This window comes from Rousettus aegyptiacus, unplaced genomic scaffold, assembly GCF_014176215.1.
Source record: "Rousettus aegyptiacus isolate mRouAeg1 unplaced genomic scaffold, mRouAeg1.p scaffold_m13_p_6, whole genome shotgun sequence".
NCBI lineage: Eukaryota > Metazoa > Chordata > Mammalia > Chiroptera > Pteropodidae > Rousettus > Rousettus aegyptiacus.
The window spans coordinates 106,457,593-106,475,338 of NW_023416309.1; the positions used below are offsets into that span (position 1 = coordinate 106,457,593).

Genomic DNA, 17,746 nt, shown 5'->3' on the forward strand with positions numbered 1-17,746 from the left:
TAACAAACACATATTGTAAAGGAATTTTGAGACCCCGTTTCTGCTTCTAGCTCATGTAGCCTAAACAGTGGTGATCATAGAATGTGACTTCGATGGGGTCAAATAATGAATGCTGATGTGTCCATAAAAAGACCAAGCAGTCTATTTAAATAAAAAAGCTATACATTTATTGCAAATCTAGAAGTACCAGAATGTCCCTAGTACAGAACAACTCAGCAATCCTGTTTCAATGTTCTTGCAAACATTTAAAACCTTGATTATTGACATACTGAAATTGGCATACATTGTTTCCATGCAGTTAACAGAATGGACATAGAGCAAGCAGATCGCTCAGAAATCAGCTATAAATTAAAGTGTATTGAACATTCATAGTAAAAGTTTTGTAAAGTGCTGAAGTCATTAAGTCTGCAAAGCTGCCACAAGCTCAAAGTCCTTCTCAAGCAGTGACAGAGATCTGCTACATCCACCTTGTTTTAGGTGTGTCTTTTTTCGATGCACACTGGCATTTCCTGTCCCACCCTCCCCAAAGGTTTACAGATTGTCCTGTTTCTATGGCTGATGAAATGCTATACAGAATACAGCAGGTGGTGTTGAACTATGCCACTTTCCTTTCAGTGCAGAGAAATATTCAAGCTTTGTGTGCCTTTAACCAAACGAGGCTTGCTATATTGTTTCCCCCTGAGTTGTCATAAATTAACAAACGGTAAAGAGGAATAAGGCCGGAGCAGTGAGCATTGACCATCATCTGGGGAGTGAGATTCACTATGTAGAAGTAGCCACCTGTGATCCCCACACTTGCCCTCTTTACAGAAAATTGCTAAAATGAGAAATACTATGTATGTAGTGTAACTCCAGACAACAATGACGGTTAACCTGAAATCTCTGGCAACTTAGAGCAGTCGAAGTTTATTTAGGATGTAAATTGTAACTTGTAACTCGTGATGGTAAAATGAAAGTCCTGCTGCCCATGTGAAATGCAGAAATGCTCAACAGTTCAACGAAATATAATTCTGATCAAAGAAGATCTTCAAGTATTCTTAGGGGAGAAATCAAATTATTTTAAAATGCTAAGGCAATTTTCTCTTCATTATTTTTTCCCCTGTAAGTAGCACATGTTGTCTTTAATCAGACTGAAGAATCATTACAACTTGGCCTTGTATAAGAGGAACTTTACAAGAAGTATTCTTTGAGGCAGGCATTTAAGGGTTGCAGAAAGGAGGTAAAAATGCTGCTTATGTCCAAGATTATATTTTTTTTGATTACACTAATATTCCAAGAATAACTTAATAATAAATAGTGGTTTAAATTAAAGACACTACAATCACATCTTTTTGAATAATTAAAAGCAACAGGAAAAACATTTTTGAATGCCTTCTGTATATTCTGTATGAAATGTTCTGGTAATGACTGGCCATAAAAAGGATTTGGAATCTTCACATTCTTGAGTTTCAAGTTTTATATATATATATATATATATATGTATATATATATATGTAAATTTCCACTTATAGCAAAATGTTTGGTCTTAAAATAGAATTCATTTCCATTGAACACTTGGAAAATCAAGAGGCTATGATTTTATAATGGAAACCTCATATTATTCAAAGGGTTTTGAAAATTTAAACTTACTTCTGAAAATGAGAAATTTCAAAAGTGATTTAAGATTTTTTTTTTGAATGGTCAATTATATTTCAATGACCTGGGCTAGAGTTTGCTTTACAAGGTAGTAGGTTACCACATGTGAGCGCTCTTAAAACCACTTTGCCAGTTCACATAACTGTTTTAAAATTGGAATGCGAACCACAGTCCTTCTATGTATCTTTGAATACAGCCAGATTTACGTATGGAATAGTGGTTTTTTTGGCTTTAAAAAAAAAAGAAAAAGCAAAAGAAAACTTAAAAGTAAATAAAAAGATGGTAGCAGTGTTCACATATGCATTCCCTTTAAAATGTCTTTTTCAAAGTGGGTAGAGTAGTTAGCCCCTCTAGACCACTATGTCCCTTGTCCCCCACCTTCCCCCAGCAAACCAGGGAACAGAGTGGCAGATGTTCCACGAAAGCCTGTCATACTGGCTCCAATACCACAGGAACTTTATGCTCATTTTTCCCAAGATCCATTTCAAGAAAGTCTTCCGGTATGTCTTGTAAAGCTCTCTCACGGTAACTCTCTGCCTTTGCTTCGCCTGCATGATGATGCTGGCACAGTCCCTTTTTACACGGTCTCACAAGCGCGAGGCACAGTGCGGCCAAAGACATACCAGCTGCGCAGGAGTAGAAGGCTCTGCTGTATATCTTACTGTGGTCCACCAGAAGCCCTGGGAGAAAGCATGCACATGTTAGCAGCGTGGACACACACCCTTCTCACCCAGGCGCCCCTCAAACTCAGAAGCTTCTCAGTTTCTTTGTCTTCTTTGTCTTATCTCGTTTCTCTAAAGAAAAAAGAGTGTTGAAGCTCGGAATCCTTCCTAGACCGGGGAGAAGAGATAAGTCGGGCGTACAACATACAGCTAGCACCTGAGAAAATGGTCACTAAAATGTCTTCATGGGCTAATCTGTCCTAGGAGAGACTGTAAATCAGGGGACAGTTAGGTGCATGCTTCTTTCAAAGGGTAATATTTTTAAGAGAAGAAAGAGCTCTATTATTTTCACTCAAGTCCATTTCAGATGTCTTTTCACATGGGGTAAGATTTCTAGTCACAGTAACTTTAGGGCCCTGTTTCAGGTCTAAGATATGAAACACACCCAGGCCCTTGCTACAAGGAAATAATCTGTAATCATCAACTGAGGAAACACAGAGTGCTGCTCTGTGCTCAGTTCTCTAATACCCTTCCTAAGAAGGGAAGGTGACTTACAGAAGTCCCCGAGTTCTGTAGTTCCAAAGTCAGAGGGTAATGACGTCATTAATCCATGGGTCCCTCTCTAGCGCTTACAAGGCCAGATGGTAGCAAAAGCCTGGGCAGCTTGGACTGCAGACACAGGTTCTATTCTGACTAGTCACCGATCGCTCATATGAGCACCGGCTTACATTCTTTGACTTCTGATTTCCTCATATTTAAATTAAGAGAGCTCTTCGGGTTATCTATAATTCTGCCAGTTCTGTAATCCTATGGAAGTGTGAAAATCAATAAATATTTTTATTGACTCGAACAGGAAGCTAGCACTATTAATAAGGGAATAGTAAACATTATAGATTATATAATCTCAATTACAACGCCTGCTTGATAATAGGATCTCCATTTACATCCTGCAAAGCTATCCCCAGTCTTCCTTAATATTCTTGCCCTAAATGGTGTCATCTTAACTGATATGGTTCAGGTCCAGAAATGCTACAGATGTTCCACGTGTCCAACTTTAAATTTAAAAAGGGGATGTGGAGAGTGTAATAGACAAGATTTTGTGTATTTAAGTTACCTGCAAGGGGCGGTCCAGCCAGGCATGCTATGCTCTGAATGAAGATGTAGACTCCAGCAGCAGAGGACATCTTCTCAATTCCCACAACATCATCTTCCGCAAGCAGTGGAATGTGGGTACCACATACACTTCCAAGCATAACACCGAAAAATATGCTACAGGACATTAGACCCCAGAATTCAGTAGCAAAAGTAAAGGCAAACAGGGACACAGTCAGTAATATAACGCAGATGAGCGCGATGTAGACCTTACGAATGGGCTGTCTGTTGAAGACGAAACCAGCTCCAATTCTTCCAAAAACTTCAGCAATTGCCATTGTAGATAATAAAAAAGCAGCTTGGTCCTCTTCAATGCCCAGACTGACGCCCAAGGGAATGATGTATAAGGAAGGTGCAAAGAATCCCAACGTTGCAAAGAGACCAAATAGTGCATAACAAATGAAGCTTTTCTCTTTCAAGATCGAGAAGTCCAGTAATGGGACTTTCCCATCCTTTTGCTTGGAGCTGGTCCCCAGGACCTGTTGCTGCACGTCGGCCTTCGGCTCCAGTTCCACGTTACCCTGACTAGGCACATTTTTAGGTGAGGTAGTTAGTTCTACTCCTGAGTCAATGGAGTCTATCGAGGTTCGTGTTTTCTCATTTTCAAGTATATACTGCACTTCTTTCGGACTTTCCTGTCTAGTTATTTTTGGAGACCCGGGTCCTTTGATTATAATTGGTCTTAGCAATGCCCCACAGATGACGATGTTTAACTGTAGCAGGCCCACGAGGAGGAGACTGTTCCTCCAGCCAATGTTCTCCTTGAGGGCTGTGAATGCTTGGATACGAGAGGAGAAGAAGACATTAAACTTAAGATCAGAAATGGATACGAGACCCAGGAGAAAATATTGGGTAGAACTGGGGACTTATTTAGTACTAATTTTTTAAAAAATTTACTCATCAGTGTGAATGCAGTCACCCTATAGTATCCTTTATTCTAGGTTTTGGTGCTTGTGGGAGAAATAAGGAGAAAATGTACATACTGATGCTTATATACAAAACAAACATTTTCATCCCAGGTCTCCAAAAGACCTCTGGAGGGTTCATTTCTCCAGGTAGAGGCACGAGAAGTGACATCAATTTTGACCTACTTCAAGGTTTGGCAAACGGCAGCCTGCAGGCCAAATCCAATCCACTGCCTGTTTTTGATAATAAAGCTGGACTAGAACAGAACCACATGCATTCACTTAGGTATCTACAGCTGCTTCTGTGCTGAACCACCTTCTGAGCAGTTGCGACAGACATACAGTCCATGAAGCCTAAAATATTTACTAGCTGGCCTTTTAAAAATGGGATTCTCAACCTGAGGGAGAGCATTATACATTCCGTCTTTAGTAGTAATGGGTTAAGTACAAATGACCAAGACTCAAAGGTTCAGTGATTATCCCAGAATGAAATGATCCAGTTCTCCAGGTTCTACTTTGTGGAATGTCCTTAACCACCCGAATCATCGTCCTCCCTGCCAGTCGCTTGGCTTCTAGGCTGCGGACCAGAGGCAGCCTGGAGTGATGACCGGGACACCAGAACGTGGCCATAATGCTCCATAGTGAGAAAAGGCTAATGGAGACCCCACAGATCTGAAAGTATCTTCACAATCATCCTAAAAGGTGAAACGATGTTGCATAGAACTTGATTTTACTATATTCTAATTCCTTGAGCACTGACAGTCAGGTATGAGAGACATGGTAACTTGGTTACCCAGAAGATAGGCTTCACGAGACAGCCCCACATTCCTGACGGGTGTGGAGGGGTCCACTTGCTTTTATAGCATACACTTTGCTCACACCTCTTGTCCCCCCCCCCCCGCCCCCATTAATACGGAAAAGCTAGAGTTGCAAAATATTGCAGAGTGCTGTACACTCATCTGGCAATATTTTTTTTTTCTCTCTAATATTTCTTGAGTCCTTTTAGGTGCCAGAGATATGCCTAGTTGTAGGGATCCAACTGATCAAGATGCATTTTCTAACCTTTAGGCACTCAGACCACTGATTCTCCCCGTAACATTTGGTTCTGAAAAATTGGAAACCAACAGAAAACTGAAAATGACTCCAAATGCATGCCTGTATTTCACCTAAATTCAACAATTAACATTTCCCCTGTCTCTCTGCTCTATCTTTATGTTTATATGCACCAATACATTTTTCTAAACTGTCAGAAAAACTTCAGATATTATGACATGTAACGCCTAAATACTTCTACATGTATCTCCTTTGAACAAAGTATAATCCACTGCCACATTCATCGAAAACGGCAGAGTAAGAAGTGAAACCGTCTCCAAGGATATCTGTCTACTTGTTGTGTAACTCACAAATTATCCTTAAGTTAGAGAATTAAACTAGAGATAAAAATTTACTGTGAGATGACTCACACACAGGAGGGCATAATGGCATCGACTTCATGAGCACAATTGAAATGCACATCGAATGTGGCTTTTCTGACAAAGGAGAGAAATGATAGTATGCAAAATCCCAAATCGTCACATTATTTGTTTAGGAATGGCCGTTTCAAGCTTTACACTGAATACGTGCCATGTATCTTCCTATTTGTGTCACCTGAGACTCAGAATAAAATATCTGAATTTCTAACATGGGGGTTAGGGAGGCTGGACTCAAAATATGCTGGAGAAAAGAAGGAAACACCCAGTGTATCCACTGCACACAGCCACAGTCATCCAGTAGCCGACTGTGGGCGAGTTAGTGCAGCAAGACTATGAGTGGCTTTTCCAGTTTCACATTAGTGCGTAGAGTGCTATGGTCCACCTACCTGGTGCAAAAGCAAACATGGCAAAACATTCTCCCGTGGAAGCTACTGCAGTGACCACAGAGCGCCTTTTGTCAAAGTACTGAGACAAAATGGTGACCGTTGGGAGAAAACTAAAGCAGTATCCCAAACCTGTGAAAGTCAAAGAGAACAGTGAGAACCACACACTGACCGATATCAGAAAGATGCATGCAGAGATCTGGGAGTTGTGTGTTTATTTCTTAAACGATAAGGCTGGGAGCCCAGGAATTCATTCTGGGAAAAGATGCTGTAGCAAAGAAAAATGGGCTTCGTTTGTGGTCTGGAGAGGCTGAACCACTGTTTTGGGATGCTAGGAGTGTAAAAACTGCCGTCTGTTTTTTTCCTGCTTTTTGTATTTTTTTCAAATGTATGTAATTGACAGTGGACAGACTAGAGTTGCATATAGTTTTTATATATAAAACTTCCCTGTGGAAATAAATAAGTTTGATATGTACAGAAATATATGAAAAATTTTAAAGTGTGCAAAGTTAATATACACACAGTCTGTCAGTGATGTATGAATTCCTTTAAAAGGAGAAACAGTTTTCTCAGACCTCTAAGATTAAGTCCAGTACACAGCACACCCTATTGCTCAGGATCCTTGGACCCAGATTTGGGGAATACTGGCTTAAAAATTCAGGTCTTTGTGAAGATGATGCATTTTGGAAGCTAATTATCATGAAAGAAAAGTTTGTTTCCCTCATTGGTATTAAAATCAGATACGAAATTTTGGGCATTGAGAACAGATTCCAATATCCCCTGGAGTCCACACAGCCCACTTTAAAAGCACTGCTTCAGGACACTGTAAATTTTAACTTCTAATTAGTATCTGGAGAATCTTTGAGCCCAGGAGAAACACTTACCGGAGACGATGCCGATTGCGATGTACATGTGAGTAACCTCACGAGCAAAGGAGGCCACCACCGTTCCGGTGCTCACGAGCAGTCCTCCCGCCATCACCACCAGGCGGTGTCCAAAACAGTTGGTCAGGACAGTGGAGAGCGGAGCTGCATTAAAAGAGCAGAACGTGACATTTTAAGTCCTGGAGGTGTAAGTGTTCACAAGACTCGTTCTTTAACGTCGAAAGATGATGGATAATACACAACTCATAAGAATTAGCTTTAATAAGATTCCTTCTTGTAAGTCTTGAACACGTACAAGACTTATGTACACTATACGTACACTGGACGATATATACTACATAGTACAATTTTATGCAGTGATTACTTAAGTCAGTCAGAAATTACAGTTTACTCTTGAACAACACAGGTTTGAACTTGAACTTGGCAGGTCCACTTATTTGCAAATGTTTTAAAATACAGATACAGTCGGTCCTCCTTATCCTCAGGTTTTGCATCTGGAGATTCAAGCATCCACAGATGGAAAACTGAATTTTCGATTCTTGGTTGGGAGCCCATGGATGTGGAGGGCTGGCTGTGAGCATTGATCTATGCCATTTTATATAAGGGACCTGAACATCCATGGATTTTGTATCTGTTGGTGTCCTGGAACCAATCTCCCATGAATACCAAGGGATGACATTGCAGCTAAGTTTTGGGGGAGTCAAAATGAATACATGGATTTTTGACTGCATTGTTGGGTTGGCACCCTTAACCCCCACATTGTTTAGTGGTCAGCTGTATTTTAGTACTTGTTTAAATATATTCTTCGGGCTCCATAATGAGAAAGCCAAAGTAATTGCGTAATTCTGTAAAACTCATATCTATACTTTTAAAAGGTTTTGACTCACCATAGCACCTAGAAAATTAGATATGCATTTAATTTATGTCACTCTGTGATGAGAATGGGCTTTCCTATGATTGTGTAAAAGATTTTTTTCTATACTCACTTCTTTGCATTCCTTTTTAAAATCCCATTCAGGGTCAAATTCTCGTTTTGTGCCATTTGACTTTCAAAAACTGGTATACAATCTAGCGAATTCTCAGTTATGCACACCAAATGGAGCATAGTGATGGGACAGAAAAATCAGTTGGCTGATGAATCACAGTTTGCATGGCTTCTATCTTTCATGTGGCCACATTTTCGTGTTTCCAACCTAAGCATGTTTTCGTAACACCAGGGCCGAGTATGCCAAGTCCTTCTGATGTTAGGAAATGACTACGTCCCCCACAGAACTAGGAGATACTGCAGTCCTCAACATCCTAAGAATGTGCATATAGGAGGTGTTTAGTATATACATTTTAAATCAAAGGCAGTCAAAGCGGGCAGATATGCTTTTATTTTCTTTCCTCTTGAGATCCTCAACCCCTGAAAACCATATGATTTGAGGCTAGAAAGAACCCAGAGGTCACAGAGGAAATGCGTTGCATACACAATGCGTACCATCCATTCCATAGTTAGGCAAGTTAAAAGAGGCGTACGCTTATATTACGTTTAAGCTGAATGCTGTACTAACCTGTAAATGCTAATATGAACACACATATTGACACTATCCATGAGATCCTGCTATTAGATTCATCAAAACTGTCCATTAAGTCATTAAAGAAGACACCGAAGGACTTGATCACACCAAAGGTGAAGACTTCCACGAAGAAAAAAGACACAGCTACTGCCCAGCCCCATCCTCCGTCAGGCACTTGAGTATAAACATTGGCCCTGGAACAAAGCTGTGATTTCTTTTCGGTCATTCTTAATCTGAAAGAAAAAGTTAAAAAAACTCAGACCACCAATATCATGAGGGTTTATGATTCTGATACCTTTAGTGAACATCATGTAAGACATACTTACATTTCTTGGGTTGAGGAATATATAAATTATGCTCAGTCCATATAAAGTCTTTGGATAATGTATTTAGTGTGTGTGTGTGTGTGTGTGTGTGTGTATAAATTGGTATTTGTGTGTATGTGTATATATAGTCATATTGTACATAGAGCCTCCAAAGAATTTGAAATTAAGACACCCAAACTGTGACAGTTAAATGGGGAAATAAAGAAGAAAACATCAGGCATCGGGCCAGATACTTAGACGCAGTATGAAGGACAAAAAATGGCCAACAGACCAAGCATCAGTGAGGACTTTGAACTCGAAGAGAAGCTCGGTCAAGGAAGATGGAAGTGAGCAAAGGAATGCGGATCAGAAATGAAACCTAGAAAAAGGTGGGCTACGAGAGGAACGTCGGCAGCATCCTGCCCCCTTTCAGGGAGCGGACGCTTGAGACGCCCTGTGCCTCTCGTGCCTCTGGCCATCAGATCATCCAGACGCCTCTCCCTGATCCCGTTTTCCACTTAGTCAGCAACATTCTGATTATGATCTGGTGTCCTTTGTGGATGTACCTACGTGGACAGAAGACGACCACAAACCCGACTGTGGGAATTGTCTTCTAGGAGTTTGTTTGGCATGAGTAAGTTCTCAAAGCTGATGACCAGCTGCTGTGTTCGCAGCTGAATTTCCATGCGCACAAGGACTACGAGGAGAAGGCAGTGCCCAAATAAGGCACCACTGACTGTGGGGTCTGGGCAGCCAGTTAACTTAACCACATTACCCCTGACCTCACTAAGCTTTCCATTCAAACTGTGACAAACATCAGAACAAGCAGATCTGTACCATTACACAACCAAGGAAGAGGAAACACCACATTTAACATGGAGGGAGGGTGGTTTAAGTCTTCTGCATTGGGCTCTAGTACGTGAACTGTTGTTTTCAAAGGCTCTGCAGTTACATATGCTTTTGAAACAGTGATGTGTGGTTTTAGTCCAACTGAAAATTAGCACAGTATTATAGGTGCTAATAGTCCATGGTCTTAAGGTCTTAATGGCAATCCACCATGAGTTTAATAGTCTCTACAATTACAGTTGTATACAGGTGAAATTTCAGGTTTTCTGTGTGTTTTGGCCGTTTGAGTTCTATTCAAGTACTAAGGCAGGTTTTATTGATAATAAAGGCAATTGGAAATGAACAGGGCGCAGCCTCATTTATCAAGTAGACTTGCCAATTTCTGGTATCAGGATCTCATATTCTGAATTTATAAGTCTTGAAAAGAAGCAAATCTGACCCAAAGTAATATCATTCATCCTACTGATTATATCAGCACCACAGTAGCCTAGTCCTTTGAAAGAATAATATGTTTATTTTTTACCCTATTGCTGTTAAGTATTTGGTTAAGTAAAAACAGGGACTTAGATGCTTTAAGAAGCTTAAGATCTCAGCAGCAAAGGCCTTTGCTGTTCAATGTGTGTCAACGTGTCATTTGCGAGAGCGAACGGGAAGATGGGAAGGGAGTAAACAGCTCATGATATAAGCTGAGCAGCTACAGAGAAGTCGTTAGTCATGTTACCCAACTCAGAAAGCACCTGACTTAAGATGGGAACCCAGAGCCTTCCAGCAAATGAGGTTTTCACAACACCACTCCACAGATCTTTAGAATTTACTTAGAGATAGGCAGCTGGAGCAGGAGTGACAGAGTTATTAGATTTGAGATTTAGAAAACAAAATACCTACATATAAACATACAAATGTACATACATACAGAGAGACAGACAGACAGAAAGACAGACGGGCCTAACTTGCCCGAGTTGGCTTTAGAACAGTGTTCATCCCCGGGGAGGGAGCCTACAGCCCAAGTCCTCCGCCCTCACCCTTCCACCTCATTCCCCTCCCAGGCCAGCAGTTTGAGCTTTTCCTTGGGAAGCCATGACTCCTTACAAGTCTCAACTGATTCCTCGTGTCCAGTACGATTAATCTTTCTGAAATGCCGCCTTGTCATGACATTGTTTTTTTGTTTGTTTGTCTGTTTGTTTGTTTGTTTTGCTCAGAGCTCTGCAATGGCTTTTCTTTTTCTGAGGGTAAAGTAAAACCAACTGATTGACCTGACTTCCCATGTCCTTCATAAGTGAGCCTCGAGCTGTCTTTGTAGCCTTCTTTCTTCCTGTTCTAAGACTTGCCTTGCCTGCCAAGGCCGAAATGGACTCCTCCTTGCTCTCCGGGCTCAAACTACCTTGCCTGTGGCCATGCCCTTTTCTCCTCCTAGAGGGCTGGATGCCCTCTCTTTAGCGGGCATGTTTAAGGCCAGGGGCCATCAAAATTCATCTTCACTGATGCTTCCTCTGATGGCCCAATCTAAGGAGTTTTCTTCATGTGACAGGTATCATTAAATAATGGGGTACTGACTACTTTTATGCGTCTGTCTGTGGTCAGTTAAATTATAAGCTCATGGAAAACAATATCTGGAGCTTATATTTCTTGCGTGTCCACTGCCCCCTAATACCTCACATGCAGCTTCCCCCCCCCTAGAAAATGCTTATTCCCAGTGCTAGGGCCTATGCCAGGCACTGGGAATACTATGGCGAAAAGACAGAGATGGTTTCTGCTTTCGTGGACTTCAATGTTTGATGATAATGATAAAGAACCTGAGATGGAAATGCATCACATTTAAAACCATTGGGGGGGGGGAGGGGGGAGGTAGATGGGGGTGGAAAAAAAAAACATAAAATAAAACCATTCAGCCCCTCCTTCCAGTGCTTAGCACATTTCTGACGAGCAGGACTAAGGGGCTAAGTCCAAGGCCACACTGACACACTCGTCCTAACCCAAAAGGGCATCCATGGATCTTAAGAGTCTTAACAGAGGGCTCAGGACCAAGCAGAATAATAACATACTAGGGTAAAATTGATGAAAGCCCCACAGGGACAAACTGATTATCCCTCCAGCCTAAAACCACTGCAGGATCAAGACAGAGAATCTTTGTTGGCCTAGGCCTGGATTCTAGTTTTGTATGAGACAAGTTTACATACCCATCATCGGAAGGCTCTGTGGCAGGACAACTTGTCAGCTCCGGTGCTGGGTGCCCATCCCATTTTCTCTGTCTGTTACGATCAGTGGTTTCCACGTGCATAATGGGTGGGATTAGGATCAACCTGGAGCCCTAGAATGGGGTTGGAGTTACAGAATGTTAAAGCGGAAAGGGAATTTGGAGCTCATCTTGTCCATTTCTTCTTTGTAAAATCCTACTTGTTTTGCAAAATGGGGGACCTGAACCCCAGAGAGGTGAAGGGACTTGACAGAACTAATCCAGAGTCAAATTTCCTGCCTCCAGGCCCTGTGGTATCAGCCCCCAGGACAGCAATCTAAAGATCAGGGAGTCTATAGCCATGCCACCCTGAACAAGCCATATGCCTTATCTTGGAAGCTAAGCAGGGTTGGGCCTGGTTAGTACTTGGATGGGAGACCACCTAGGAGGACCAGGTGCTATAGGCCTAAAATATAGGGGATTGGAAGCTGACAAGGTCCTTACACTCTGTGAGGTCAACCAAGGGTTGCCTCACCTAAAAAGTAAAAAATAAAAATAAAAAAAATAAAGACCAGGGAGGGGGTGTTTTATATAGAGGTTGTGAGGAAACAATTATTTTCAAAAACAAAAGCTCTCTTCTGTGTGTAAAGAGGTCTGTGACCCCTTCCACCAGTTATCTGTATGACCTTGCGAAAGTCATCGCACCTCTCTGGGCCTGAGTGCCTCATTAGTCAAATCTGTAGTCACAGATTAGGCTCCATCCATTGGATACCTCTGTATTCAGCACTCAATTTCATTACTCAGTTGAGTCCTCACACCAAAGCCGGTGGCCCAAGGAAACCAGGGAGCTAGGGACAAAGTGAACAAGCGAGATGGGTTCTTGAAAATGGGGGTGCAAAGCAGCTGGACGTCGGAGAGATCCGATCTTTGACAGCTGGATGGAAGATGGCAGCCTTTTCATTGCTCGACTTCTGTTCACTCTCTGAGCCCCTTCTGGGTCTTCGACTACTTCGTGTTTTTTAAAATGTTGCTTTACCTCTGTGCTACTGTACTGAAGCTAGGTCCAAATATAACTGTCATCTGCAGTCTTAGGTTTTTTGGGGACAGAAACCTTCTTATTACTGGGAATACCATAAAGAAAGATGACCTCCCCCCTCCCCAGAACTATTCCTGCTATAAAGTTTATGCCTTTATTATCCTAAAGCATCCTGTGTTCTATTAACTTGAGCTTTGAAGATAAGACCACAGTATAGAATAATAATAGAATAACCTGGTTTCTAAAAATACTGGATGACGACTTCCGCATTTTGCATGTACAATCACACAGGGCAGGAACCTATACGGGGTAGTCAGCTGCTCTTCCCTGACCACGTGTCTAGGAGAGCACTGGGCACGTGGTAGGTGCTCAATAGAAGTTTACTAAACAAAGTGTGAGTCGGGGTGCTCCTAAAGCAAATCACTGCTTTGTCCTTAGAACTCCAAGTTATCAAATGAGGAAGGCCCTGGGTGCAGAATAAATGCTGTCCTGGACTGGTCCCCTAACTTTCTCCCATTCATTCAGTAGGCCACCTGGCTTAATAAACTGTCAGCCTCTAGGAAGCATGGAACTAAGGCTTGCGTTTTGACCTCAGTTCCTTAGAAGTCTCTACAGATTGCAGAATAGGGAAATGTCTGTCGGTTTTGGTTTTACGGTCATGTGAAGTCGTCTGATGAGAAGGGATGTTAGTTGACTATGTGGGGATCTAAGTAGTGAGGCCGGCTGAGACCCCGTGGCCTTGGATGAATCACTTTGCTTGGGAATGGTCAGTATCCGCAACAGGCTAACAAGAGAGTTGAACCAGATTCCGACAGTCTCGGATCCTTCCTACTCTTAAGACTCTATAATTCTGTGATAGCCTTTGACCCTGACTTGCTCTAAGCTATAATATAATCTTTCTCGACCCATGTTGAGTCCTTTGAGGCAAAGCCTTTTTGTCTTTTTGAGGTCCTTGGGCATTATTTGTGAATTTGTTTACCACTCACTGGCTGCACAGTTTTGGGGAGACCACTTAATCCCTAACTCCATTATCTGTGAAAGCAGGGGCTAGACATGACAGTCCGAAGGTTCTTTCAACTATAAAACTATGATTCTGAACCGGGCTTCTTGGCAGCCATCTGGTCTCTAACGTTCTTCCAAAGGGAGGCTAACAAAATATGCTGGGCAGTTGGTTTATCTCCTAAGATTATTTGGTTGTCATAACCTTGAATAAACGAGTATTCCGTCAAGGCTCGTTAAAGCGGCTATACCTGGGAATTTCAATGTGATTACATTTGTTGAGGAAAGATTTGACCTGGGGCACGAAGAATGGATTCAATTATTATAGACCATCGGAGTGTTAGTCCGATGTCAGTTCAAAGTTCCAAATGCAAGCGTTGCCGGAAATGGTGGTGGCTGCTGGTGTAAGCAGAGCCTAGGCAATAAATACATGGCCAAACCTCCATTCTTCGTAAAAGGCGTAGCCTGGATAACAGCTTTTGACAAGTTGTTTCTGGCCCCAGTGTCAAAATGGTTCTGTGTGATGTTCATTTGAATTCTCTAAAAAAAAAAAAAAAAAATCCCAACCCTAACCTGGACGGCTGCCTCCGCAGCTCTGAATCACTGGATACAACGATCCATGATGTCGAAACCTGAGTCCCTAATTGACTGAAGCATTCTCCTCAGGAGTTCCACTGAGAAAGCCCCCTTTCTAGAAACCACAGACGGAAAGCTCAGGTTTGGTTAGCGGTACTCGTTAAGACAGGGGGGGGCTTTTACAATTGGCTGCATTGTTTATTGACATACCCTGACTCTCCACCTTGGTCACCCTTCGCTTAATTATGAGGAGAGGTTTTTCTGTATCCCCGGGGGGCAAGATGTATTGTTGACTCCCCACATGCCTCGGAATGGTGCTTGGGACATGGGGAGATGCAGCACTTGAGAGATTTCAGCAAAAGCACTTCGTATTCTTTTTGCAAACAAGACACTCATCTTACTATGATTTGCAAAACAGTAAAATGACTGAGAAATCTCATTCCCAGGGTAGAAACCATATCTTTGGAGAAAGAGCTGACACAGAGTGTCTAACAGTGCAAACAAAACTAGCTTCCTGGCCGACAAGTTGTAATCGCTCTTCCCCAGTTGGCCCTGAGAGCTTTTTCTAAGACTAACGTCCCCTGTCCGGCGTCTCCCGTGTTGGGTGACATTTTATATGCCACCGCACAACTCTCTCACCTGTCTTCTGGGGTGAGTGGGGATATAGCTTTAAAAAAAGAAAAAAGAAAAAGAAAAACGAGAAGTAAATAACCCATTTCCTCTATAGAATCATCCTCCCTCGCTACAGACAGAACTGCTCGGCAGGCAGCGGGGCGCTTCTCTGTGGTTGGCAGCTCAGGGAACCTCGAAGTTGAGCGGGACCAGGCTTCAGCCGCTGACAGCTCTGCCCCGCAAGGTGTAGGACCTGCGCGCTCTGCCGAGCAACGCCTGCTTTCCCGGGGCGGGGGTGGGGGGGGGCACGTTGGCGCCCCATGTGTGTGTTGGGTTGGGGAGACAAGGAACCCCACTTCCCCTCGCGCTGCTTCAGTGGCCGCCCTGCGTGAGCGCGCGAGCCAGGGGAAGGTACCTCTGACGTTTGGCTGCTTGGGACGCGCAGGCGGAAAATCCACGGCGGGGCTGAGCCCGGTGCCCCGACTCGCCCCACGGTTCGGAGCCCCGTCACCCGGGGCGGGGGACACTCAAACGCCAAGCCTGCCTTTAAGGTACTTTCCGGACCCCACTGTACCAGGGTCAGGATCATTCAACTCTCTCAGCTGCCAAACGGGCGAGAGCGCGGCATCCCGGTGGCCCTGAGCATTCCCAAGTGTCAGAGCACATTTTTCGGAATAACCTCTCCAAAATGTTAACATGTTAAGCGCTGTCCCCCGCCTCCCACCACCCAGCCGGCAAAAAAAAAGAAAAAAAAAAAAGCTAACACAGGTTCAAATAAAAACCCACAGCCCACAATCAAACTTTTAAACATGTAAAATAATAAAACCAACTCACCAAGTTAGAAGGGCAGAGAATAACGCCCAAAAGGCTCCCAATAAGGCGGAGGCTTGGCCTCCCCTCCTTATAAGCCGCTGGGTAACATGAGAAAGCTTTAACTCCTTAGGGCGTGGGCCCGAGCCTACCGCAAGTTGGTTCAGGCGGGTGTCACCGGGCGCCCGCCCGCAGCGCCCCGCCCCGGACCCCCACCTACTCCGGCGCCTGGGGCGCCCTGTCCGCCCCCTCCCCCCGCCCCCCACCCCGGCTGCCTGTGGCCGGGCAGTGCGTGCTGCTGCCCGCGCCCTGGCCCCGAGTCGCTGCTTCTCTCTGATCCTATACCGGCTGCAGCCGGTCTCCGCCGGCCTCGGGGGCGCGCCGCCGCCGACCATGTGCTGCGAGCGCAGCGGAGGAGGGGGCCGGTCTGGAGCGCGCGCGCCGGCCCACGTGGACCCGGTCCGCACTGGGCACGCGCCCGTCCTGAGCCGGGCTGCGGGTCACGGAAGGTAACGGCGTCCTAGTCCTGCGCTGGGCGACTCCCGCCAGCGCCCCCGGGGTCCTGGGCGCGCCGCCGGTGTCCCCCCCCCACCCGCGGGGCTCTGCGCGCCCGGCCCGGCCGGACCCCGGCGCTTTGCTGCACAGAAGGCGGGGAGCACGGGCGTGTTCGAGGGCGTCTGCGCCCTTTCTGCCAGCACTCCACGTCGGGGGCGCGCGGCCACCTGCCTTCTAGCAGCTCCCTTGCACGCCCATTGCCTCCCGCGCCTGGCGGAGTTGAGTGTCGTTGGGTGAGGGGCGCCGGGAATGGTCCCGCGCGGCGCTCGCGGCTGCGGCGGCTGCGCGGGCAGAACAGGTTCCTTCCAGCTCGGATGTGAGGCTCTCGCGGGCCGCCGCGGTCCCCGAGTTCCTCCTCCGGCACCCACTTCCCCTAATTTCGTCAACTCGCACACCCCCACAGTTCTCCTTCCGGGTGGGGCCGTGCGAGAGCCGCAGTGGGCCCCGGGAGCCGGCGGCCCGGCGTCTACGGGTGTCCCGCTTTCCCCCCTTTCCTGCATCAGCAGCATCCGTGTGGAGGGAAAGGGATGTGAGCAGCCGGGCTGAGTCAGCATCCCCGGCCGGGGGCGCGCGCGCACCGTGCTCCCGGGCGGGCGGCGAAGTCCACACAGGTGCTTGGCTGCCGTCCCCGCGGGGAGCCCCCGGTAGCAGAGGGACCCGAACGTTTAGGGAGTACGTGCCCTTCATCCCAAAGACCCCGGCCCCAAGGTCACGGTGCCCTAGGCAGAGGATGCATGGGAAACCTCGGTTAGAAACCGTCCTGGGGACAAAGCAGTGTGTCGGATCCTCGGCTTGTCGGAGCCCACGGGGTGCAGGCTCGGCTTCTTGGTCTCCACCTCAGCGCCCCAGGGCCCTGGGGGACCTGCTCGGAGGCAAAGGCCCCATTCCCCGCATTCGCCTGCGGGCTTCGGCACCGGCCGCTCCGTTCGCCTTTCGTGGAGGAGGTTCGCAGACTGTGGTTCTGATGCCGGACTCCTGAGAGCCTAGTCCGGGGAGTGTGTGCACGGAGGGTCGCCACCAGGAGGAGTGGGCGGTCTGAATTTTGATTACGAAATCCCTCTTTGCCTGCTGCCTGATTTCGCGCACGATTTTGGGATAGTGTCTACTGGGTCAAATGCCGTTCTGTGCTGTTAGCAAGCTCAGGCGTGGGGTGAGCTGGGGGCAGGTGTGCCGGTGTAAAGT

The 17,746-nt window shown here is 45.4% G+C and overlaps 2 protein-coding genes and 1 pseudogene across 9 annotated transcripts in view; 2 read left to right on the forward strand and 1 right to left on the reverse strand.

Moving 5' to 3' along the window:
• Positions 1-17,746, forward strand: part of ARSG (arylsulfatase G) — a 109,813-nt gene that overhangs the window by 20,958 nt on the left and 71,109 nt on the right. The window lies entirely within an intron of this gene.
• LOC107510292 (monocarboxylate transporter 7) lies at positions 1,927-17,100 on the reverse strand. Of its 4 annotated transcripts, none has more exons than XM_036223780.1 (7): positions 16,736-17,100; positions 11,981-12,111; positions 8,647-8,885; positions 7,094-7,237; positions 6,213-6,341; positions 3,412-4,227; positions 1,927-2,315 (listed from the first exon to the last, which is right to left on the reverse strand). In XM_036223780.1, exons 2-7 carry the CDS (start codon positions 12,079-12,081, stop codon positions 2,065-2,067), a joined length of 1,680 nt encoding a protein of 559 aa, XP_036079673.1. In that variant the 5' UTR covers positions 12,082-12,111; positions 16,736-17,100; the 3' UTR covers positions 1,927-2,064. The 4 variants fall into 4 exon arrangements, with proteins under 4 accessions (XP_036079673.1, XP_036079672.1, XP_036079674.1 ...); XM_036223779.1 differs by lacking the exon at positions 16,736-17,100 and adding an exon at positions 16,034-16,207; XM_036223781.1 differs by lacking the exon at positions 16,736-17,100 and adding an exon at positions 15,227-15,254.
• On the forward strand, positions 12,328-12,443 carry LOC118604840 (annotated as a pseudogene).